This window comes from Schistocerca serialis, chromosome 3 (genome assembly GCF_023864345.2).
Source record: "Schistocerca serialis cubense isolate TAMUIC-IGC-003099 chromosome 3, iqSchSeri2.2, whole genome shotgun sequence".
In the NCBI taxonomy this organism is placed as follows: domain Eukaryota; kingdom Metazoa; phylum Arthropoda; class Insecta; order Orthoptera; family Acrididae; genus Schistocerca; species Schistocerca serialis.
In genome coordinates this window covers 638,997,096-639,023,608 of record NC_064640.1, presented here as the reverse complement: position 1 = coordinate 639,023,608, position 26,513 = coordinate 638,997,096, and the positions used below count along the sequence as shown (strand labels likewise).

Here is a 26,513-nt window from a genome sequence, read left to right as displayed (position 1 = left end):
TCGTGCATGGAAAGTCGCCCATCGAGCAGATACCAGGCGGTTTTCCAGACAGTCTCCTCTTTCCTATTTACAAGCCTGAGGGTACATCACGGATATGCGATTATCGACCCTTCACGTTACCAACGACACGAAGATCTTTATCCAGCTGTTGCCCTCACGGCTTAAATAGGCGTCCAGTACATGGTTTCCCGTCATCAAACCTCTTTGGGAGGTACCAATAACATCTGCACTGCCCTCTGTCGCTACTGAGACATAAGCGCTCTTGCTCACGCTCTTTGTGTGCCTGGACTTTCGGGCAAGGTTGACTTCAGCTAGGCGACCAAGACTGCTTGGAAGGGGTGCTCTGCAGTATGGGATACCCTGATACAACAGTCGACGTCGTAATGCGTCTTCTTCGCGGAGCGTCGTCCCGTGTATTCTGGGCGTCTCACTGCTCGCATCTTGATCCGTCGTTCGGTGCATCAGGCTGCCCGCTCTCTGCACTGTTGTGTTTTTGCCATGGAACCGTTGTCCTGCAGCCTCTGTCAACGCCTGTCTGGGATGTCTCTCGGTGGCCATGCATTTTGCTGCCCTGCTTATGCAGATGATCTCATCCTCGTTCTTCGGATCGGTGCTGAGGTCAGGGAGTCGTTGGCAAGGGTTACCACCTACGGTGAAGCTTCTGGTAGCTGCCTTAACGTCCACAAGTCTAGCGGTGTGGCTATAGGTGCAGGGCTTCCTGAGGACGGTGCTGCTCCATTGTGTGTAGCTCTATTTTGCGAGTGATCTGCGGCGCACAATTGACCTAAACTCCCGGCGCCTGCCGTTCTGATTACTAACTGGACTCCTACATCATCATTTACGAGTCCTTGATCTTCTGCAACGGCGATCTATGGCTTTCTTCAACAGAACAGGTCGCTGAATGTGATTGAAGGGAGGCATCCTCACGTCGACTGGAGTGCGCTCTGGCGATCGGTGTGCGCTCCTTATCTTGTCACCGAAATGGGTCTGCATGGTTCCTTATGGTCAATGGGAAGCAAGTATGGCAGTCACACCTTCACGGGATTCACCTTGCAGACACCCGTCGTGTGTCACCTGTGATGTTCTGCACACGGATGAGCCTCGCTTGGCGTGCGGATCAGTGATAGGTTTCTGGTCCTTGGTGCGACAGATGCTGGTCTTAATTATCCGCATGACTCCTCATTAGACACCTCCTCACTTGCCCCTCTTTCCGGACTCGTGATACTTCCGACAAACGAAGTCGAACTCCGTGAAGTGGATTTGTGGACGCGTAGTTCACTAGTTGTTTTCTGAGGGCGAGAAAAATATTTTCTTTTACTCTGGAACTTCCTTAATTAAAGCCATTGTTCAGTTGTCCGTAATTCCAAATATAGACAATTATTTTCTAATTTCTTTTTTACTGTCTTTCTTAACCCTCCCCGGAGTTCGGGTGTTACTGCAATGAGTAGTTGATGCACGCATTTCCCACTCTTATTCTCCGGTCATTGTAATGTTCTTGCGTCGATAGTACCACCGAGTGTGGCAAATTGCCCCTGCCTTCTCCTCGCTACGTCGGCTTCCTGCTCCCCTCTGTGATGTAATTAAAAAGTAATAATAAATAAAAACAGAAAAAATCTTTTCTGCTGTGCCTTGTACGTCTACTCCACGTTCGCTACGCTTTCCTTGGTTCCTGGTGGAAAGAACGAAACATGATGACCAGGCCTCGGGTTGCGGCATCTGCCCACCTTGCCCTCATTCGTCCATTTGGACGCCAGAAGGGTTCCACTGAAAAAAAAAGGCGGTCAAGGAAAATAAAAAGAAGTCGATAGAACACTTGCCGCGAATGGGCAAAGGTCCCGAGTTCGAGTCTCGGCCCGGCACACAGTTTCAATGTGCCAGGAAGTTTCAGTTTTGGGCATCATTCACTTCATGCAGCACCGGTTGCCAGGGACCCAGGATACATAGAAACGAAAATGATTGCATTCCGACTGGCAACTTTTCTACGTCCTTTCATGTGTTTAAGCTTCCATCTGTTTCTGTTATTTCTCCAACGCTGTCGAAATTTCTTTTAAAATCATTTTACATGCACAGATGTTGTAGGGTTGCTATATTAGTGTACAAAGTATGTTTTGAAAATGGGTACATATTTTTATATAAATCTTGCATCTAAAATCGTTAAAAAAATCACCTGAGAGCATTACCACTTAATGAAAAGTTTTCCTTCTTCCAGAAAAAAATTCATATCTGTAAGGGTTAAAACATGTGGGGTAAAGTTTTGAAAGGCATGAAATTTGAAAAAAAAAATCACTTTCCAATAATGCGTATCTCTTGATGGTTCCTGCAGAAGCAGGGCACTCATGATTTCTCTTAGATTGGACCACAGTTTCACACATACAGTGCAATTTTTACATAATAGTTTCCCAAAAAATAATAATTTGAATATGAAAAATAGTATTAAACTGACTTTAGTGTCTGAAGTGGGAATGTAAGTAAATAATTATGACTATGAGCTAATAAAGTTAATACTGGTATTACTTGTAGTACAGTAGCTGCTGGTATTAATAGTGTTAAAAGTAATAATAATAATGATAATGACAATAACAGTGACAGTAATAACAGTGATGATAGTGACAGGTATAAAAAGAATTTGTCAGTGTACAAGGTAGATGTATTCTGATATAGCGAGTTCTGGGGAAAGAAAATTTAAGGAGACTACACCAGCTAAGAATAGTGGGAAAAATGGAAAATCTGGTTGGATAAAAGAATGTACAAAGGAAGTACAAAGGTAACGAGTGCGTACAGAGATAATGGTAATCCTTGTTGTTACTTTAGTAGATATGTCATTAAGTGTCTTCTGAAACCTGAGATGTTACTCAGTTCATTAATATACTGCAGGAAGTTATTCTAGAGTCTAGTTCCTGCTATTGAGAAGGACTTCAAGAATGTGGCTGAATGACGTGGTGGGACAGGAAGGATTTTGCTGTGATGAGAAAGAGTGTTCATGACACGTTCTTCAGATAAGAGAATTAAGGTCTAGAAGAGATACGAGGGACAGTGTCCGTAGATTAGACAGTGGAGTAGACAGATGGTATTGAAATATCTGCACTTGTCTGTACGCAGCCAGCGTAGTTGTGCGCATGATGGTGAAATATGATCAAAGAGTCGAGCGTCACAGACGTAACGAACACAGGTTCAAAAAATGGCTCTGAGCACTATGGGACTCAACTGCTGAGGTCATAAGTCCCCTAGAACTTAGAACTACTTAAACCTAACTAACCTAAGTTCAACACACACATCCATGCCCGAGGCTGGATTCGAACCTGCGAGCGTAGCGGTCGCGCGGTTCCAGACTGTAGCGCCAGAACCGCTCGGCCACCAGCGGCCGGCAACGAACACAGGCATGCATAACCAGATCCAGGTGCCGTGAGATTTCCTGAGAAAGACCTTGTTGGAGAACATCGCTATAAGCAGTAATTTGAGGTATAAGTGTTGCGGAGTGAACTAAACAATTTTTCACTGTGACAAAGGAGCCAGAACGAAGCCTCAGGTGGTCAGTATATGAACTAACAAATCAATCCGTTCGAAAGACACTACTGCTACCTGTAGGAAAATCATAGTTCCAGCACTCCTATCACTATTGAAAGGTACTGATACATATTTCCGCTTTGAGTTGAAGATAACATTGAGGAACCAAGTAACCTTTGTTTATTATTATTTACGTTAAATCTTACAGCTCAATTTTGAACTAATTTTATTTGTCCAATTACCTTCAGATGATGCGTAAATAGCTATTTATTCCCGATGGAAATGTATTAACTGATGTAATGAGCATGCAGACTGGATTATCGAGATTGGCCGCCAACTGCTACCCACGCATTTATGCGGCCCTGAGCCATGCGTCCCCTCCCCCCCCCCCCTCCCCCTAAATCACAAGCTACGCCATTGGCTATGACAGACACAAACACATGACCACATGACCAACCACTGTAGTAAAAGTATATGAACGCCTATAAGCTCCGCAAATGATGAAGAGATTTATGTACATATATGATGAAAAAAAATAAATGGTTCAGTATGTTAACTACGACGCAAATCGAATTATGATGAGGAACTGTAATTTGATAGTTGGAAAAGAAAGAAGTAAAATAGTAGTAGAACGCGGACTGCGGGACTCGAATGAAAGCGAAAGCCGCCTGGTAGTATCATGAAATAACATTGTATACGTGTAAGAGCTCTAAATAAAATTAAGAAGACAGATTCATAAATCATATTTAAAACTGAAAAACATTTTCAAGAGCAGCTGTCGGCTCTTGCCCATCTTGTAATAGTTATGAAAGGCAGATTTAAGATGATGACATTCCAGAAAGATGGGAAAAAAGCAGATAGGAGTTAAAGAAGTTGAAACAAAGAGAGGTTACTGAGTATTTTGGAGTGGACTGGTAAAATAGGTGACAGAAAAACAACAGAAGCTGAATGGGTACTTTTGAAAGATGTAATAGTGAAGGAAGCAGTGAAACAACTGGGGAAAAGGCAACGCCCCTAAGGAAACCTTCGATAACGCGAGAGACACGGAGTTTAATTACTGAAATGATAAAAATAGAAAAAGGCATCAAATCATGCAGCGAAAAAGGAATACAGATATCTGGAAAATAAGACTGACAGAAGATGCGACATGACAAACAATAAATTGCTAGAGCAGAAATTGAAAGCTGTAGAACAATACACGAATATAGAAAATTTAGATATATTTACGGAAATATGGGAAAGCCTTGACCAAACACAAATTCGTCACCTTTAACAGATGCCGCTTATAGGAAAACTATAGGAACCTTTTGAGAAAGCAGAAACAGCTCTATGACTATCAAAATCTCAGATGGAAACTCAGTGGGAAGGTGGAAGGAATACATAGCAGGGATATAATGGGGAAAAGAAACCTGAAGACAATATCCAGGAAACGACAGAGGAACTGGCTGAAGACGAGGTGAGGGATGCATTACTCAGAAAACAATTTGACACTGCACTGAAAGACCAAAGTCTAAACAAAACATAGAGAGTAGAAGACAATACGTCATAATTACAAAGAACCTTCAGAGAACCAGCCGTGATAAAACTGTTTCACATGCTATGCGAGATATATACACTGAAGCGCCAAAGAAGCTGTTATAGACATGCGTATTCTAATACACAGATATGTAAACAGGCAGAATACGGCGATGCGGTCTGCAACACCTACGTAAGACAAGTGTCTGGCGCAGTTTTCAGATCGGTTACTGCTGCTACAATGGCAGGTTAAGACTTAAAAGTTAGTTTGAACGTGGTGTTATACTCGGCGCATGAGTGATGGGACATTGCATCTCCGAGGTAGCGATGAAGTGGGGATTTTCACGTACGACCATTTCACGAGTGCACCGTGAATATCAGGAATCCGGTAAAACATCAGTCTCCGACGTTGTTGCGACCGGAAAAAGATTCTGCAAGAACGGGACCAACAACGACTGAAGAGAATCGTTCAACGTGACAGAAGAGCAACCCTTCGACAAAATGCTGCAGATTTCAATGCTGGGCCATCAACAAGTGTTAGTGTGTGAATCATTTAAGGGATATAAGAATTATTCTCCAGGCTATGCGCTTACTCTGTACAAATCCGTAACCTTACCGAAAGTCCAAAACGTAAGTTCACATAAATGTTACAGACAGTTAAGCAAGATTGTACTCCTATCTGAAACATTTTAAGGATAACAGTAAGTTGTACAGAGCTCTTCAGACTGTACTTAGCTCACAGATAAACAGTTAAAATGGCTTGTTATAGCATCCAGTAATGAACACAGAGTAGCAGTAATATTTGAAACGATTTCTTTCCTTTTTGTGTTAACTTCTAATGTTCTAGGCGCTGCACCGTTACGTGCAGTATTTGTGTCATCAACCTTCGATTTCCTTCATATGATAAATAGAATTCTACAACAATCCAGTGTTAGAAACAATCGCCACAAAGTTTCACTGACGCATGCGCCCTGCAGAAGCGTGTTATGAACTAAGATATAAGCATGCATACACTGTACACGTGTTAATTAAATATCTATAATACAATACAGATAAGGCGGATACCACTTAACAGTTTAAATCAGGTAAATGCGTCTGTATGAAAATGTGTACATGAAAGTGTTGAGTCCCTACAGCTCACTAGCACATGAAATATATACGAACAGTTTTGCGAACAAGTAACTGTACAACCTAAGAATAGTAAATCATGAAATGACAACATAACCATCAGCACACAGTACCTGAGGGAAGTTCATGTGCGACACTGTGATGACACAGAATTGCTACGCGTCCTGCATATTCACATTCCATAACTGCACAGTGCGGTCGTGTCACACATACACGATGACAGTCCTCACTGCGACAGACCACGGTCTCTTTCGTTTAGGCACAGCCAAGTAGACACACCGTCTATCCGTATCGGGCGTTCCTTCGCAGTCAGCGGCAACTTCCTGCTTATTCGCAGCAGTGAATCCAACACCCCGATGCTGTGACCACCTCTTTTAGCGCTGCGCTCGCCTAGATAAACCCTTCTCTCTGTCAGAGAGGTGACCAGCAGTGTCTAAAGGGAGTATGGCCAACTCAGAATAACAGTCTGCGTGTTGCCAACTTAGGCCACAGTGCTGAACACGACACAGCACGAAGGCAGTAACCGAGAAGAGGGTGAAACAGGATTGCATCCTATATTCGTTACTCAGTTTCTACATAGAACAAGCAGGAAAGGAAAACAAAGAGGAATTTGAAAAATGAATTAAAGTTAAAGGAAATGAAATAAAAACTTTGTTTTTTGTCGATGACATTATAATTTGTCAGAGGCAACAAAGAGATGGAAGAGACTGAAAGATGAACACCAACAAATATAAAGCAATCGTCGTCGAATAAACTAAGGTCACGCAGGGAAAGTTGGACCAGGAAATGTGACACCAAAAGTACTTTCGGGAGTGTGCCCAGAACAGTATTGTTCAAATGTTCAAATGTGTGTGAAATCTTATGGGACTTAACTGCTAAGGTCATCAGTCCCTAATTTTACACGCAACGTAACCTAAATTATCCTAAGGACAAACACATACACCCATGCCCGAGGGAGGACTCGAACCTCCGCCGGGACCATCCGCACAGCCAGAACATTATTACTTCCGCAGTTTCGGCTACAACTATCAACTATACTATCAAAACCTGCACTATCAACTATATTGTCTAAAATACAAAAGCCTCCGTATTAGGGCAGTGCTGAAGCAATATGAAAGAAATGCAGGAAAAAAGCGTCATCGCTTTACGTTTGACGTTAAATACATAAAGACTACTCCTCGGTTCTGTCATATATCTATCTGACTTCAGTGATTTTATAAGACATTCTGAGGAAAGCAAATAAGTTGAATCCATTGTGTGATACCCTCTTTAGTTTATTTTCTTTACCCAAATTTCTGAAATAAATAAAAGAAGGACTTGGTTGTAGTAAATATCACTATATCGAGTTATACAGGTAGTTTCAATATAATTACGCGGTGTCCACACTATAGAGCAAAATAATAAACTAATGTACTGCACTATATTATGATACAAATTGGAACTTCATACTTTGTTGGAGCGTACGGATAGTTTTTTCGCTACTTCACAACGATGGAAAGGAAAAAAAGGAGTACTTTATGCGTAGTATATGTGTGTTGAGAGCTACTAGACATAATTTCGTAATGCACGTTAAAAATCACGCAAACGTTAAAGGAATGTAACGGCGTATATCAGAAACGTGACTGGCATATTATTTTCCAATTAATTAGTTTTGTCAACCTAATACTGTTAACCTCCTGTAAATGTGTTACTTTCTAACGATCGTAGTAGATAGAATACATTATCTATTACTAGTTTGACTCTGCTCCTTTCAGGTCTTTTTTTTAGTTTACATGTGATTTTTTTCTATGTGCAAGTTGGTACAGCAAGTTTGTTTCCTATTCCATTTGAGTAATGGTTGATGGCAAAATAAATGTATGTATTTCTGTATGTGCCATAATAGTTGTTATTGTATTTTCATCACCCCTACACGATATACACAATGGAAACATCATAAATCCAGCACAGTGCTTGTCGAACTCCAGCTTTCTAAATTTATCCAGCGCAGTTTCTCGAGGACAACGTAATCTTTCTTCCATAGATTCCCATTTACTTTTCCTGTGAAATTCCGTTACACTTCCATATATGCTGTACTGTAATGATCCTGGGAACAAAACTTTGAATTCATTTGATATATGGTATGATGGATGCCTACTCGATAATCAGTTCAAATGCTGGAACATTGCTCTAGAATTTGTCACAATAACGTGTTGTATGCCATTTTCTTTACAGAAGCACAGAACGTTCTGAGGCTTTGTCAACATATCTAAATTTTTGATTCGCCTTGCATGACACTGAGTTAAGAAGTTCTTCACATTTTATATCACTGTCAGATATTTAAACGATCTAAGAGGCTCTAAGATTGTACTATTAATCTTTTAACCTTATAATATCGAACTCATTTCTTTGTTATCCACATCTCGCATTTGCCCACATCTAACGATTAGTGTCATCAGCAATCAATATGAGTAAACTGCTACATTATCTCATAAATCGTTTACGATTATTGAGAACATTATTTTGGTTATAGCTGCACAAGCTTTATAGCAGTGTTCTACATATACGTAAACTATGTGTTCACAGAGTGACCTCATGATGAACATAAATGGAAAATTTTAGATTCATCTCTCTACATTGGTAAAAATATGGAACATGAGAGGAAGCAAGACCGTCTACATTTTTTTGGTGTGCTTGAGCGACGTACGTCTGATGAGTCTTCTATCATCTATCGCAGACACTTAGTGTCCCTAAAAAATCACCACCTACGATGAAGGGGACAAGAAAATAAAGTCAATGGCGTTGTCAGATCTGCTGTTTTCCTTCTGTATATGACATGTGCTTCTTTTAAAGGGCGCGAATCATGGGAAAAGCATCTAGTGGAAACGATTTTTCTCTCTCCGACTTAGACGGTACCTCCCCTAGCAAGCATTTAACACAATATGCTGCTTCGAAGCGCAGAATTTCTAAAATTCCGTGTCACTGTGGCAAATTGTACGCAAGACAAACCACATTTGTGCTGTTGTACTTTTCACTAAGTAGAATGGTTTGACGCAGTCCTCCAAATAATCTAGTATCTTTCATCTTTGATTCACCATACATCTATCAGAACGAGCATACTTTAGTCATCAGGCCTTGCTTTCCCTGTACAGTTCTCCCCCACCCCCGCCCCCTCCATAACCAAACTGTCTATACTTCCACGCTTTAGAATGTGTCATATCAATCGATCCCCTCTTTTAGTCGAGTTGTGCCATAAATTGCTTTTCTCCTCAATTAAATTCAGGATCCGTTCATTAGTTATCCTCTCCACCCATCCAATCTTTAGCATTCTTCTGCAGCATATCATTTCAGAAGATTTAATTCTCTTTATAACTCGACTGTTTATCATCCACGTTTCATTTCGGTAGAAGTTTACATTCCATGCAAAAACTTTCAGAAAAGTTTACCTAACACTTAAATTTATATTAGGAGTTAACAAACTCCTCTTTTTCGCTAATTATTTTCTTGCTCTTGCCAGTTCCCATTTTATGTCGCTCCATAAGGCGATCGCCTGTTATTTTGCTGCCCAAATAACAAAACCGATCTGCTACTTTTTGAGTCTAATTTCCTAATTTTATTTCCTCTGGATATTATTTTATTTACACTGACGGAAAAGCATCGAAGCACCAAGAAGGAGTTGTACGATATAAAAGAAAGTTGACAGGCGTATTTATACGCCTGAAAGATGCTGTCAATTCAAATTTCGCTCCAGTCTCATAAGAGTGGCGCAAGTAGCTCCACTGTGAGGAAGCAAATCAGGTTTGGTTGAAATTCACGCTGTTAAGGTCGTGAGCGATAGTTACCTTTGAAAATGGACTTGGTGCGTTGATGTTAGTCAGGAATACTTTTAAGGTGACAAAGACGCCATTATAATCACCTCACTGAGTGTGAATGAGGTCGTGTATTAGGACTACAAGAAGCTGTATGTTCCTTCTGCGATACTGCAGAAAGACATGACACGAATGCAGCCACTGTACATGGTTGTTGGCAGCGGTGGTCACGAGAATGTACTGACGCAACGTGACCGGCCTCAGGACAGCCACGTGGCATTACCGAGAGGGAAAACGTCGTGTTCGGCGTATGGCTCTGGCGCATCGTACTGCATCTACGGCAGCAAATGGTTCAAATGGTTCTAAGCACTGTGGGACTTAACATCCGAGGTCATCAGTCCCCTAAACTTAGGACTACGTAAACCTAACTAACCTAAGGACATCCCACACATCCATGCCCGAGGCAGGATTCGAGCCTGCGACCATAGCACCCGTGGGGTTCCGGACTGAAGCACCTAGAACCGATCGACCACAGCGGCCGGCTCTACAGCAGCAATTTGTGAAGCAGTTAGCACCACAGTGACACAACGAACCATTACAAAACGGGTACTTCGAGGACAGCTCCGAGCCAGACGCCCGTTAGCGTGTATTTTACTGTCCCAAAACCACTGCTATTTGCTATTCAATGGTGTCAGGCGAGAGCTCATTGGAGGGAAGGGTGCAGGGTGGAGTTCTTCTGTGTTTTCTGATGAAAGCTGGTTCTGCCTCAGTGCCAGTGGTGGTCAGAAGGAGACCAGTTGAGGACCTGTACCCAACCTGTCTGCGTACTAGACACACTGGACGTACATCTGGAGTTACGGCCTGGGGTGCGATTTCGTATGATAGCAGGAGCACTCTCGTGGTTATCCCACGCACCGTGACTGCAAATTTGTGCGCATGTCTGGTGATTCAACCTGTTGTGCTGCAGTTCATGAACAGCATGCAAATGTGTATTTTCCTACAGGATTACGTTCGTCACATACCGCTGTTGCAACCCAACATGTTCTACCGAATGTCTACACCTTGCCTTGGCCTGCTTGCTCACAAGATGCATCTCCAATCGAGCGCATATCGGACATTATCCGACGACAAGTCCAGCGACATCCACAAACAGCAATAACCGTCCCTGTTGTGACCGACCAGGTGCAACAAGTATGGAACTCCATCCTACAAACTGACATCCGACACCTGTACAACGCAGTGAATGCACGTCTGCATTCTTGTATTCAACATTCTGGCTGTTACACCTGTCATTATTGTACCAGCATTTCACATTAGCAGTGACTTATCTCACACTTACATTAAAATTTAATCCCTTAATTATGTTACCTAGACAGATGTATTCCCAAAATTTCATTACTTTTCATTAACTATTTTTTGGTGTTGGAATGTTTTTCTGTCAGTGTATTTATTTGTTTATCAAGTTCCGTGGGAATATGCAAACCAAAGCTACTTAGTTAGTCATGGAACGAATAAGTACATAGTCTACAGAATGCTGATTAGAAAATTTATAAACAAATAATAAAATAATAAAATACAAAAAAAGAGGATACGGGGATAAATAACACGTTACAGAGCAACGTTGTCAACTATCGTGAGTCACTCCTGTACAGAATAGAAGGAGTGTCCTACAAGTAAACTTTTCACTTTGGATTTGAATACTTGAGGTTTACCACTCGATTTTTCCAGTTCTGCTGGATACCAATTGACAATGAAACCTGATGAATAGTGCATATGTTTATGTACAATACTACTGCGGCACGAATAAGTACAGGCATGGATTTGGGCAATTCTTGTAAATTTCGTGTAGCTATGGCTGGAAGGCAGTAGTTACGCGACCGATTGGCACATCGGATGGCAGACGCGGGCGATGTTCATCTTTTGCAAAAGATTCTGTAGGTCAGGTTTACGATACCGCTCGCAGGCTAGAAGGCACGACCCGGCGGGCACTGTATACAAATGTGAAGTAATCAGGACAGCACAGGGCACCGACGTGCTATAGAGAACCCACACACTGCAGTTAAAACAGCGCCTAGTGACCTGTGTATAGGGGCCAAAGTGTTCTGAGGAAAGCTGACGTGATTATAAAAGAGCACTCCACTTGTCCCCTCCAAAGGAACTACGTCTTAGGCGTAAGAAAAAGACGTATAAACAAGCAAGCCCGGAGACTCAGAGCGGGCACTCGTGTCATCATTTTGTCCACGTCTAGAACTGGAGAGAAACACTATTGTTCAAGCTGGCGGCCAACCATGACAACCTTTTGATGATGGATATCGGCACACTGAAGCTACCTCCAGCTTCCGCTGCACGGACGCGTCATTGCTGTGGCGGGACGCGCTGTCAGTCGTCTGCTGCTATAGCCTATGAAAGCCAAATTTCGCTGCACTGTCCTAACGGATAAATTCGTCGTTCGTCACATAATGATTTCTGCGGTTATTTTAAACAGTGTTGCTTCTCTGTTAGCGCTGACAACTCTACACAAACGCCGTTGCTTTCGGTCGTTAAGTGGAGGCCGTCAGTCACTGCATTGTCCGTGGTGAGAGGTAATGCTTGATCCTTTAATTCTCGTCGTACGGCCATAATCATGTCGCAAACCTTTTCAGACCGTGGTGGCCAAGCGGTTCTAGGCACTTCAGTCTGTAACCGCGCGATCGCTACGGTCGCAGGTTCGAATCCTGCCTCGAGCATGGATGTGTGTGATGTCCTTAGGTTAGTTAGGTTTAAATGGTTCTAAGTTCTATGGGTCTGATGACCTCAACTGTTAAGACCCATAGTGCCCACCTCTTCACATGAATCACATGAGTACAAGTGACAGCTCCACCAATACACTGCCCTCTTATTCTTTGTGTACGCGATACTACCGCCATCTGCATATGCGCATATCGCTACCCCATGACTTTCGTCAGCTCCTTGTATGAGTTATAACAACGGTCAAATACCCGCCCAAGCCACATCTCTTTGGGACTTTCCTGTTTACAGAAAAGGGAAGAATTGCCAGCCTAGTCAGTTGGAGATTTTTAATTTAGACAATGTATCGATTCCGTTCATGTCCTTTATAAGCACTCATAACTATTTCATTCTTAGTCTGCACAGTCTGAAATTTGAATGATGAACCACCGGTCGCAAAATTGCATGTTCCACCTTACGATTCTATGTTTTAAAAGAAGTTTATAGCACAGTATCTGAGGCTTCTAAGTCTGATCACGTTAATGTCTCACGGAAACAACAGGCACAATAACGCGATCGGAAATCAGAAATGTACACTGTTGACAAAAGGCTTTTGTATTTTCGATAGCTACAGAAGATTTTAGCGATATGTTCAAAAGAGTTTCACAGTCTAAAATATGTTAGGCTCAGGTTCGGCAGCTGTGAGAGAATAAATGTGAAATTTAGTTCCAGTTTACTCCATCCTCGAATTTGAAGCTACGAATTACAGCACAAGCGAGCTACCTTTGATCTTTCGTAATTAGCTGCGGTGGGACACTAAATGTCAGGCACGAGTGGAACAGCCGCATAGGGAAATATTTTTCAGCGCAGTCATTTTTAGGCGTCGTTTGACCACAAATCATTAATTTTATGGCGTAATTAACATATTCCTCATACAGAGGAATGACAGGTTAAATGAAGATACGTTTCCAGTCTTAGCCCGTTGAAACAATCACTTCTTACACAACACATTTTTTGGAATACTATACTTAACCGAACAGTTGGCTTTCAGTACACCGTCCAGCAAGAAATAAGAATGAGAGTTAAGTCAGTGGGAGGACGTTACTACGGGTTATCGAAATGTGTGCTCGACACAGCTTTTACAATTTTAATGATAAATGTAATAAAAGCGTCATCTGGATAGATTATTTCGGTTTTCGTATCAAACTGAATGGCTGAGTACACAATATAAGGTTTTACGGATCATCCCTAACTACGTTCTTAATAGAGCCACTCCACACTAGCTGCACTGCACAATACGAGTAAACACATGTCAACTACAAACTATCTGATCAGAAGCATACGGACACCCATATGTGATGGGGAATTGATACTAGACGTGACGAGTGGCGCACACATCAGTTTAAAAGGAGGCGGGCAATCGTATCAGTAGAGAAGTCAGCAGAGAAGTCAGTAGAGAAGTCAGTAGAGGAGGAGTAACAACAGAATGGGTCCGTCAGGAGAACTCAGTGACTTCGAACGTGGACTAGTGAGGTTTGTCACTTCAGTAACAAATTCACCAGGGACATTAAACCATTTTACAGTTGCAAGTCGAGTATCAGTGATGTATCTGTGAAGTGTAAACGCGAAGGAACAACCACAGCTAAACCAGGCCAGTCAGACCTCGTGTGCGGACGGTTGTTGTAAAAAGTCGCGTGATATCAGCGGAAGAGATCACTCATGAATTCCAAAGTGCTACTAGCAGTCCAGCCAGAGCAATTACTGTGCGTTGGACGCTAATAAGATTTGGTACAGCGGTCGAACGGCTCCTCATAAACCACACATTTCTGTAGTCAATGCTAGGCGACAGTTGAGGTGTTGTAAAGGAACAATGAATGACTGGAAACGAGTGATTTGTAGAGATGAACCGCGCTATCCCCTGTGGGGATGACAATGCGCCCTGACGTAAATCAGTATCTGTCGGGCAATGTTTTGTGGACGATAACAATCCTGAAACGGACTGGCCAGACCAGAGACCCGACCTGAACCCAATGGAACACGTTTGGGGTGGATTAGAACGTCGATTTCGCTAATAATCCAAGCGCCCAACATCACTACCTTCTCTGGTTTCTTCAGAGATATTCAGAAACCTCACTGAATTTTTTCCCAGCAGAGTTCAAACCGTCATAATGGCGAAGGGTGGACACATCCAATAGTAATGTCTGCTAAAGGGTGTCCGGATACTTTTGCTCAGATAGTGTACATTTCAGAACAATGGAATGAAACTTGAGAACAATTACATTCATATAACCTCCACATTCAACAGCTTCCAACATACACTTACTACCGTCCTCTGGCATTATCAGTAAGTCTGAGAAGATGGGTTGTCATAAATGAAGTAAAACCACAATCATTCTGTCCAGCGTTATAAAACTTAAGCAAGCAAGCACTCCATCTTCAGGCCACAAGTGCCCCATTGGGGCCATCCGACCGCCGTGTCATCCTCAGTTGAGGATGCAAATAGGAGAAGCGTGTGGTCAGCACACTGCTCTCCCGGTCGTTAGGATGGTTTTCTTGGACTGGAGCCGCTACTATTCGGTCGAGTAGCTCCTCAATGGCGTCACGAGGCTGAGTGTACCCCGAAAAATGGCAACAGCGCATGGCGGCTGGATTATCACCCATCCAAGTGCCAGCCACGGCCGACAGCGCTTAACTTCGGTGATCTTACAGGAACCGGTGCATCCACTGCGGCAAGGCCGTTGCCGTTATATTACTTAGCTTAGGTAAAAATATGACATACAGCTTTTTTTAAGCTTGTATAAACTGTTCAGAAACAAAAACGATGTACATAGAAAAAGCTTATAATTTACAGAATAGATATGTAAGTTTTGTAGAAAAGTAACATCAGTCCAGTGTATAATTAGCTGTGACAGCAAAACTGTGTGTATAGAGGTTTATGACACTGTCGAAAATGGTGACTATAAGCTCCAGGAGAAATAATACCGTTCTTCGACCACAGCTCGTTTCAGCGCAGCAAGGCTCTGCGAAGGAGGATTACGAACCAACAAGGCTACTGAGAGCTTTCCATACATGCTCTATGCAGTTTACTTCGGGGAATGAAGCCGAACCACTCCATCCACAACTTATTTGCTGATGAAAATATTAATTCACAGACAAACTGTGTGTGGTCAAAAGTTTTATTGCGAGATGAAATAATCACTTGCTAGTGACGGCAAGCATGCCATCTCTGCAAAGCCGCCAAGTCATTGTTCGTTACAGAAATACTTGATCATACTATCAAAAATTACACCACAGGACACACAGAGACTGCCTGGTGAGAAGGCAAGTCATTTTTAAATATATTATGAATAATGATGGATTACCGCTTTTCATTATATCATGATCCCTCTGCTGACAGTTTGAAATCCAAACCAAGGCCCACCGGTAACTACACTAGCTACCCTTGATCTGTAATCCAGTGTACACGTTGATCTCCCCATAGCATTCGCTCCCTCCAGTGACCTATATAAACGTGACTCGATGTCCTGGTTACATGTTACCCGTATGAAACATTCAGCGCATAGTAGCCTACTTGAAGATGTTATCCCTTCTCTACCTGCACGATGGCACACCATAGTTGGCGCTGAGTGGAGTTTCTACTCCTACGAATGCATCTCAGCACATATCGATCACCGTACTCCTCACAGACATTACTCGTTTGGCTGAACCAACAGCATAGCGACTCTTCGGCTAGAAATGGTGTGGTATCGACAACAGGAGCTTGTATATATAGTCACCACACCACCTTTGTGTGCTCTTGACCGTTCATCAATCGACCAATGACTATTCATAGAGCATCAGAATGGCTTATAGATAATATTGATTATTATAGCTGTCACCAAGCTTCCTCACAGCACCAGTCGCCGTCCTCTTCTCAAATATGAAATTACCTGTCATTTGCAGGCATTGCGTTACGGCTGTGTCGAAATACTATGCCACATTACTATCGCAATAACACATTCAAACCTCATGTGAAATATTTTATGGTTTTCGAGCTGTTACTATTTGTGTGGCAGCTCCCTCATTCATGTAAGCTATTTTATTATTTCCGGTATCGACAATTACCCAGTAAGGCCAAAAAGCTTCGAACTGGATTAACAAAAAAAATTGAGAAAAGTTAAGATAATGGTTTTAATGCTACATGTGTTCTACATAGTCTCTTCGCACTTGTACACAACGCACAGGAAGTTCATACAACCACGTGAAACTTCCAGAAAAGTCGTTCTTTGATATTTTATTCAATTCGCGCGTCACATTGTCTTGAATGTCGATTATGTCGTCAAAGCGTTGATCCTTCATGTAAATTCCTACACTCTGTCGTTTTGGGGTAGGTTCTTATTGATAACACAAACTGTCGTCACATGTGATAATTTTTCCTAGATAAAAGTCTGTCCGTGTTTTGCATTTCAATCAAGTCGTGGCAGACGTCCACGTGTCGTCGTTTTTGTTCAAGAGTCAAGACGTGCAGGACAAACTTTATATGCATTACCTCTTCTTCATAGTTTTATCGAGAATGTCTTGAATATTTGATTCAGAGATGTTGCTCCATATCGATTTGTGATACAACAACATTGACTCATTACTAACGCACGCCCATTACTTAACACTGCCATGCGCAGCTGTTGTTTACAGTTGTTAGTTCAAACTGCTACTGTAGTTGCTGCGATTACGCCCTTCTACAGGAAGAAAAAGTCAGGCTCGGAACTTTTTGGCTGGACGGTGTAGCTTAAGTATTCTGTGAGGTCCCTCGACCTTACTTCAATAAAAGTTTTACTTGGCTGTAACATTGAAAACAGCGAAAGGAAGGACGAACGAAAGATTCTAAATGGCGGAAGAAAATGCTTGCTACAACTTTATAGAGGAGTTCTTACTGAAGACATAATGTTCGACTGTGGAACATCACAAGTATAACATTTGATCATAGAGAAGTATTTCGGTCAAGACTGGTGTTCAGATACAATTTCACAATGGAACTTTTCGAAAGGACTTTGTATATATTTTAAACGACTTGCAATAAGGTAGAGCATTTACTTTGTGTTGCTATAATCATGATATTATCTTGGTTATCCTACCTGCATTTCAGGCTAGAATCCAATACTTCCCAAGAATATATTGTAAATATCCAGCATTGCCCTCGAAAACACTCGCAATGAGATAATTGCGTGACTGATACTGATATAAAATTTTACATAAAGCTCTGACGAACTTTATCAGTCCCCGTTTAGTAGTTTATATTTGCATAAAAGGAGTTTCTTTTTCCCGATGATAATACGCAAGACACGTACCGCGTGGATTCCTGTTAATGCCCGCAGGGTGTGCCCTGTAGCCATCGATATCAGCTCCAGTAACGGGGTAGAATTCACTGACTCTAGTATAATGTGTAAGCTTTTAAGATACTGATTTACGTTTACTACTAAGCAGTATATGATTCTTCAGGATAACTTGTGTTACTAACAAAACACACTGGCCTCTATGATAGTAAATAAATACTTCATTTGTGTGTCTTGTGCATACATGGTGTACAAAGGTATCCATTTCCCTGATATTTTTTTCTTTTGTTCATCCTTAAAATAAAAAAATTTAAACTTTTTTAACCGTTTTGACAGAGCATTGCTTACATTCATGCTAGGTGTAATAACAAACGGAAAACTGATGAGCGGATGTGGCAACATGCTGATTTCATTACTTTGTACTACGAGTCGCGTTCTAACACAATATATGTGCGATAAACGGGGTTGTGTGTCTTTCATGACTCGAATCATATACTGTTAGCAGTGAGGTTAAGAGTGGAATCAGTTCTTTGCTCAGTGTCCGGCGAATAGCAATAGGTATGTATTGTAAATGTCTTTATTAATTACAACGTACAGAATAACTCGCTTCATCAGAAGTTAAACATCTCTAGAAGGCGCCGTTCCAATGTACTCACACGTGCATCAGTTGTACCGGTGCAGGTTTTTATTCGAGAAATATATCTGTTACTGTTTCTTCAGCAAATTATCTAAATTTTAATGTAACAATCAGTGTTTTCTTTCATAATAAGACTTTATAGGTTCCCCTCATCTAGCTTTTTCTAAATCCATTTAAGGCACAGAATCACAGATTGCGCATCACTGTTAAAACACGGAGTTCATTGATCCTTTGATTTTTATCACCATTGATTATACGGTGTCCCCTTTCGTTTCCAGCTCTTTCAGGCCATATTTGCGATAGGACAAGACATTTAACATCCAGTCGACGTCGAGTTTACTCAACATCAAGCACTGGCTCGGTGGGGAAGGGTGGCAGAACAAAACCGGTTACAAGGTCGTTGAAGGAACCATTCTTGTGTACATCTAAATTTATTTTTGGGAGGACCAAGGAATATGTTCCGTAGAGAGGTATTTGAACGGCACATCACATGAACATGCGTCCATTAAGGTGCTGTTTGGCGAAGTGACCGCGAGCGAGAGATTGTAAACTGAGAAGTTAAAGTTTATTGCTTTGTTATGAGCAATGTACGTACCCTTTTAACGTCTTGGGCTATTGTTTGTCGTTTTTAAGTGGAACAGCTATTCATTTTACGCCTGCTGACCTATGAACAGTATTCCTTCAAGGATAAAGTCGCACGATCGGTTTCTCAGCAATCACTTACTCGTTGATAACACCTATCATTCCTATAATTATCTGTTGTTCCTTGCTCAGTACAGCTCCACAGAAAGTAAAGCAGCCAGTTATTGGGCATAATAACCTCTTTCAGTATTAATTACTGATGTGATATTATTGTATTCTGTTGCATCTACTACAAGGATACGTTACATAAACCTGGGAATGTGATAATACATTTGCCAAACCAGTATCTTTGCGCGTTTGTTGAGGTAACGTATGTAATAAGCTAAGTAGTGAAATTTGTCATCACTGATAAAGAATTCCACAATTTACTTCTATATTAATGTACACAGAGGTTCGGAGGGCAGTTAACATACGGGGTAACCCAAAAGTCCGTGGGAATAATGTAGGCAGAGAGTTTGTACTTGACACACAGGCTTCAAATGTCATGAGGTTTTATTGGAACCAAAAACGAGTGCAAAAACCGGCCCACAGACGGCGCTGGACAGCAACATGTCATTGACACCGCATGGGAATCGTATATTAAAAGAGCTGTAGTGAGAGAGGAAGTTATCCAACCCATCCTCTGCTACGTAAATTTTACGTGGATCCTCCCCCAAAGTCCTGTAAGTCCGTCCAAATCGTTTACCTTCCCCATAAGGATTCTCTACCATGTCATCAAGTTCCAACTCCTCCTCAGCCACATCGAACACCTCCTCATCTCTTACACTATCCGCAGACTAGATTCCAATAACGGTGTTGTCTCCACTCTGATCACCAGCCTTGGCATGCTCCCGCGCCTTCACAAACACATCCCTTCGTCCCTATACCTACACATACTCCATATCCCATCTCAACTTGAACCAACTCTCTCTCCCAGACACTGAGAATCGCCCAGACATTTATCCCTCTTACTAACTTTAACTCTTCCCCATCTGTCCCACTCCAGATCAGCGCTTCTCTCTCCTTTTCCCTCTCCATCTATCCCTAGTGTAGCCACTACCATACCCACGCACAACACTTTTCCTCTCCCTTTGTCTTTCCAACGTCTCTACGTCCACTATCTGCCTCAGCTCCTACCTATCATCTCCATGCTTTCCCTACCAAACAGATGCCTATTTTTTTTACCCAGACTCCTCAACTCTATGGAACATTTTCTCTGCTCCCACAGTACTTCTCAACCAGTGTAGGTCCTTCAGATTTTAGGTGAAAGTGCAGCGCTCCAGTGCTATTCCATAGAAGACTATCCCTACGTTGCAACTGCGTTTTTTAATTGTATATATTTTTCGTCCTTTTAGTATCCATCATTGACCTTTATCATTTAAATTAAAACATTCCTTATATTCCTTTTTCTCTAAGCTTTGTTATATTTTTTAGAATGCTCTTTGCTGAAGAGCAGAGTATTGTGCCGCTGACGGCCCACAACCCGCCCATATGAGGCGAGGGGTATGAAATAATAATTAAAGAGAGTGGAGAGAGAGAGCTTTATTATCGAAATGGATAAACTCAAGCACACACAATATCGTGCTGAGCCGCCACTTACGTCATGCTTGGTCTCGCAGGTCCATAGACCGCAATCCGTGTGATTATTGGTTGTGGGGTTACGTGAAGCCGCAAGTCTACCGCGATCGTCCGATCCCATTAGGGATGCTAAAAGACAACATCCGACGGCAATTTCTCACCATACCTACTGGTATGTTGTACAGTGATGTTTGCAGCATTGTCCCTCGACTATGGGTCTTGTTGATTAATGACAGCCAGCCGGCCGCGGTGGTCGTGCGGTTCTAGGCGCTCCAGTCCGGAGCCGCGCTGCTGCTACGGTCGCAGGTTCGAATCCTGCCTCGGGCATGGATGTGTGTGATGTCGTTAGGTTTAATTAGTTCTAAGTTCTAGGGGACTGATGACCACAGCAGTTGAGTCCCATAGTGCTCAGAGCCATTTGAACCATTAATGACAGCCGACATATTGAGTATATGTTATAAAGAACATCATCTTTGCTAAAAAATCAAGTGTTATGCTAATTATTGCTTTTGTAACGCACGAAGCCACATCGCTTGGTCATTTTGTGCACTTTTTTGGTTTCAATATAAGCCCACGTCTTTTCAAGCATGTGTGTCAATTTTTACGTCTCTGCCTACGTTATTCCGTGAAGTATTCCATTTTCAAATGTTAACGGACTTGCGGGTCACACTACATTTTGGTAGTAACAGCACTGACAGTCTGAGCAAAAGAAGCCATACAATACCTGAACAGAGTTCTGTTCGTAATAACTGTCAATATTCCGGTTACAGATTACAGCGTGCACTTCTCTTCAGCAGATATAATAAAACATAAACGCAGATATTTAAACAACTTGTCAATATATTGTTGTGGAACTTTTAGTCGTTCTGCTAATAATTTACTGTCTCAGGCGCTAACTGGCTTCCGTTTAGAAAGGGTCTGGGCAAGAGCCGTACTAGAACCGTCTTAGTCGCTGACGTTTGGTTGTTTATTTTTAATTATTGTATGTGGTATTACTAGGGTGGGGAATTAAGATGTACTGACCATGTAATTAAATGAGGTACGTGTATGTTGATTATTTACTGGTAGCATTATGCCTATTCTCTGGCAGAATAAGTGTGCGTATTCCTGCTATCAATTGCAGAACAGACAACCCACTGTGTCGTCTTAATACTAGATTAAGGATGCAATGACCGCACATAACGCAAAGATTACTCTTCACGTAGATTTCGATACTCTTAGAAGACTGATTTTCATCGGGAAGAAACTGTCCCTAAGATTGTCTTCGTCGGGCAAAGGTTCAGCACGACTGCTCGGCTAAAATCCAACTGTCTCATGACTGCCATGATTCGCGACACCTCAAATAATTCGCGGCTTCATAGCCCAGCAGCCTTTATTCTCTGTCAGTTCTGAATGCTATCGCTTAACTGCCGGCAGTACCCGCCTGAGAGTAGCCATTAGGCTGACGGCAGTTGTTCACATTTCCAAATCCTTTACATCAACAGAAGTAAAGGGACGCCAACACACTGAAGATGAGTGGCTTAACAGTCCAGTCTAGTCTGTCTTTTTGTTTGACGACGAGCAAATAAATTCGGTTTCGTATATACTGTAGGGGTACAACAAAATAAAATATGTGTTTATGGTGTCGCCGTAGCATCCATAAAGGGAGTGTAGAACAGGGGTGACGTAAAGATTAACTCCGTTCACGTGCCCCTGGCGGCCCATCGGTACCGATCGACCGCTGTGTCATCCTCTGCCAATGGCGTCATTGGATGCGGATTGGGGCCCACGAGAAAGACATGCCGTAGCGCTCCGTCGCAGCACGTGACACTGCAGGCGTTACGCGTGCCAGCAGCCGTCTCCGGCTGGGAGCCAGCAGCTACTTCAGATGAGATTAATAGTTTTTGACTGCGTGTTTAAATGCATGTAAGCTCTCGACAGCACATGAGGAAGTTAACACCTTTAGTGGGTACCTTTTCCATTACAATTAAATCAGGTGACGCTAAGGGAATCAAATTAGGAAACGAGTAGTAGTAGGTGAGATTTGCTATTTGGGCAACAAAATAACTGATGATGGCCGAAGTAGAGAGGATATAAAATGTAGACTGACAATGCCAAGAAAAGCGTTTCTGAGGGAGCGTATAGAGTATGGTGGTGGTGGGTAGTGTTTAACGTCCCGTCGACAACGAGGTCATTAGAGACGGATCGCAAGCTCGGGTTAGGGAAGGATTGGGAAGGAAATCGGCCGTGCCCTTTCAAAGGAACCATCCCGGCATTTGCCTGAAACGATTTAGGGAAATCCTAAATCAGGATGGCCGGAGACGGGATTGAACCGTCGTCCTCCCGAATGCGAGTCCAGTGTGCTAACCACTGCGCCACCTCGCTCGGTCTATAGAGTATGGATTTAAGTGTCAGAAAGTCTTTTCTCATAGTATATGTATGGAGTGTAGCCATGCATGGAAATCAAACATGGACGATAAACAGTCTAGATAAGAAGAGAATAGAAGCTCTTTAAATGCGGTGCTACAGAAGAATGCTGAAGATTAGATGGGTAGATCACGTAACTAATGAGGAGGTACTGAACAGATTCGGAGAGAAAAGAAACTTGTGGCAAAACCTGACTAGAAGAAGGGATCGGGAGGTAGGACATATCCTGAAACGTCAAAGGATCACCAATTTAATACTGAAAGGAAGTGTGGAGAGTAAAAATCGTAGAGGGAGACCAAGAGATGGATACGGTTAGCAGACTCAGAAGGATGTAGTTGCAGTAGTTACCTGGAGATGAAGAGGACTGTACAGGATAGAGTAGCATGGAGAGCTGCATTAAATCAGTCCTTAGACTGAAGACCGCAACAAAAACAACACTGGTATTCCGTCGGCCCTGTACGAGGCCGAGCGTTCGCGAAGTTTGGCGGACAAGCCGGGTAGTGCGAAGTCATAAGTTCGTCGCTGGGCCCGTATTTCTCGCGGACTCCGATGCGGTATGGAAGGGCATGGGTTCAGCACGCCACTCTCCCAGCCGTTGTCATGTTTCGTGAGCCGGAGCCTCTCCTCAAATGGCATCATGAGGCTGAGCGTAACCCGTTCCAGTCCTCCCATCATGGAAACAGACCTGGCAGTCCCATAAATCGAAACCAGTTCCTCCACATGGCATTTAGCCGGCTGCCTTCTCAGCTACGGAGGCGGACGTAAAAGAAGGGTACAGCAATATAATACACGTAACTGTTTAAAGTGACAAATTTCGCTAAGATAGCGCCGAAATATCCTAATAAGGAAGCCCGAAGCTGCCACCATAGTACAGTCTCACCGAATTTTCTACGTAATCTACACTCTACTGACTGCCTTTTCCGTCACGTCTGAAGTTTTTCTTCTCGTTCTTGGGAAGAGCAGCACTGAAAACAATGTCAAACCCTATAACTGTGTAATACTCTTCCAGAAGTTCTTGAATACCGTTAAGAAAGTGTATTGGCCTGTTTGAAGGAAAGCATAGTTGCTTCAGAATCCCAGTAGACACAGAAAGACTGGAGCTTTACCCTGACTCAAAACTATTCGGTCTCTTACGTTATATGACACGTCTGCCACCTACTTTTAGTGGTGTGAACTGCTACGAATATGTCCGGAGGACATCAGACATGCTTGGAAATTACTGTAGACTAGACTAGAGTCTAGTCTTTCTCACCCCATCCACCCACCATCTCTTCCGCTTTTACCCCTAATAAGAGTCAACTTCCATTGAAAAACATAATTTAAAACTAAAAAAAACAGCCACCGTCTCCAAACTGTGATTTCTGAATACTTCTGTACGATCTCAGAAACGTTCATAACTACACACATCAAAAAAAGTTTTGCATCACCTCGGTTCCAAGAGTTCCGAAACCTGTACAGAAAATTGGAACAGAGATCAACATAAATATCATTTCTGCCCTTTTTATTGCTCATGAAAACCACACATTGCATGTTGTACTACCATGCAGCGAAACTTTCAGAGGTGGTGATCCAGATTGCTGTACACACCGGTGCCTCTAATACCCAGTAGCACGTCTTGCATTGATGCATACCTGTATTCGTCGTGGCATATTATCCACAAGTGCATCAAGGCACTATTGGTCCAGATTGTCCCACTCCTCAACGGTGATTCGTCGTAGATCCCTCAGAGTGGTTGGTGGGTCACGTCATCCATAAACAGCCCTTTTAAATCTATCTCAGGCATGTTCGACAGGGTTCATGTCTGGAGAACATGCTCGCCACTCTAGTCGAGCAATGTCGTTATCCTGAAGGAAGTCATTCACAAGATGTGCACGATGGGGGCGCGAATTGTCGTCCATGAAGGCGGATGCCTCGCCAATATGATGCCGATATGATTGCACTACCGGTTGGAGGATGACATTCACGTATCGTACAGCCGTTATGGCACCGTCCATGACCACCAGCGGCGTACGTCGGCCTCACATAATGCCACCCCAAAACATGAAGGAACCTCCACCTTGCTGCACTCGCTGGACAGTGTGTCTAAGGCGTTCAGCCTGACCAGGTTGCCTCCAAACACGTCTCCGACGATTGTCTGGCTGAAGGCATATGTGACACTCATCGATGAAGAGAACGTGATACCAGTTCTGAGCGGTCCATTCGGCATCTTGTTGGGCCCATGTGTACCGCACTGCGTGGTGTCGTGGTTGCAAAAATGGACCTCGCCATGGACGTCGGGAGCGAAGCAGGGCATCATGCAGCCCATTGCGCACAGTTTGAGTCATAACACGACGGCTGTGCAAAAAGCGTTATTCAACATGGTGGCGTTGCTGTCAGGGTTCCTCCGAGCCATAATCCGTAGGTAGCGGTTATCCATTGAAGTAGTAGCCCTTGAGCGGCCTGAGCGAGCCATGTCATCCACAGTTCCTGTCTCTCTGTATTCTCTCTGTATGTACTCCATATCCGAACAACATCGCTGTGGTTCACTCCGAGACGCATGGACACTTCCCTTGTTGAGAGCCCTTCCTGGCGCAAAATAACAATGCGGACGCGATCAAACCGCGGTATTGACCGTCTAGGCATGGTTGAACTACAGATAACACGATCCGTGTACCTCCTTGCTGGTGGAATGACTGGAACTGATCGGCTGTCGGACCTCCTCCGTCTAATAAGCGCTGCTCACGCATGGTTGTTTACATCTTTGGGCGCTTTTAGTGACATCTCTCAACAGTCAAAGGTACTGTGTCTGTGATACAGTATCCACAGTCAACGTCTACCTTCAGGAGTTCGGGAACTGGGGTAACGCAAAATTTATTTTATGTGTGCATTTGCGTCTAGCTTCTCGACGGAATGTTCGCGCCTTAGCTGACTTGCTCTTTTGTTAATGTACTTGCAGATGACCCAGGATGCCAGGCCGGAGATCGACCGGTGTGCTGTCTGAGTCTGCGGCGCTGGTGCGCAGTACAGAAGGCATGTCGTACACCGAGGAGGGCGGCTCGATGCTCGCCACCGCGCCGCACGACGAGGCCGCGCTCGACGTCGAAGAGGAGCTCATGGATTACGTCGATTCCGATATCTCTGTGCTTGCCCAGTTCCACGAAGATGCCATTCGCCAGGTATGTGAGCTGCCGTACCTTCCCCGTACGTCTTTATCACGCAAGCCACCTTACAGCGTGCCCCGGGTGATACTTGAGGTACCACTATTATTTCCTCCTTTCCAGTTTCGTTCGCGAATATTTCGCGGGGAGAAATACTGCCGGTATGCTTCCGAATGAGTTTGAATTT

General features: G+C 43.1%; 1 protein-coding gene across 1 annotated transcript in view; it reads left to right on the top strand.

Annotated features, from left to right (window-relative positions):
- The window catches only part of LOC126470522 (synaptic vesicle glycoprotein 2B-like), a 241,430-nt gene that overhangs the window by 57,786 nt on the left and 157,131 nt on the right, over positions 1–26,513 (top strand). Inside the window, exon 2 of the mRNA XM_050098436.1 lies at positions 26,125–26,344. Within this exon, the coding sequence (XP_049954393.1) occupies positions 26,135–26,344 (210 nt within the window). The 5' untranslated portion in view covers positions 26,125–26,134. The remainder of the gene's footprint in view (positions 1–26,124; positions 26,345–26,513) is intronic.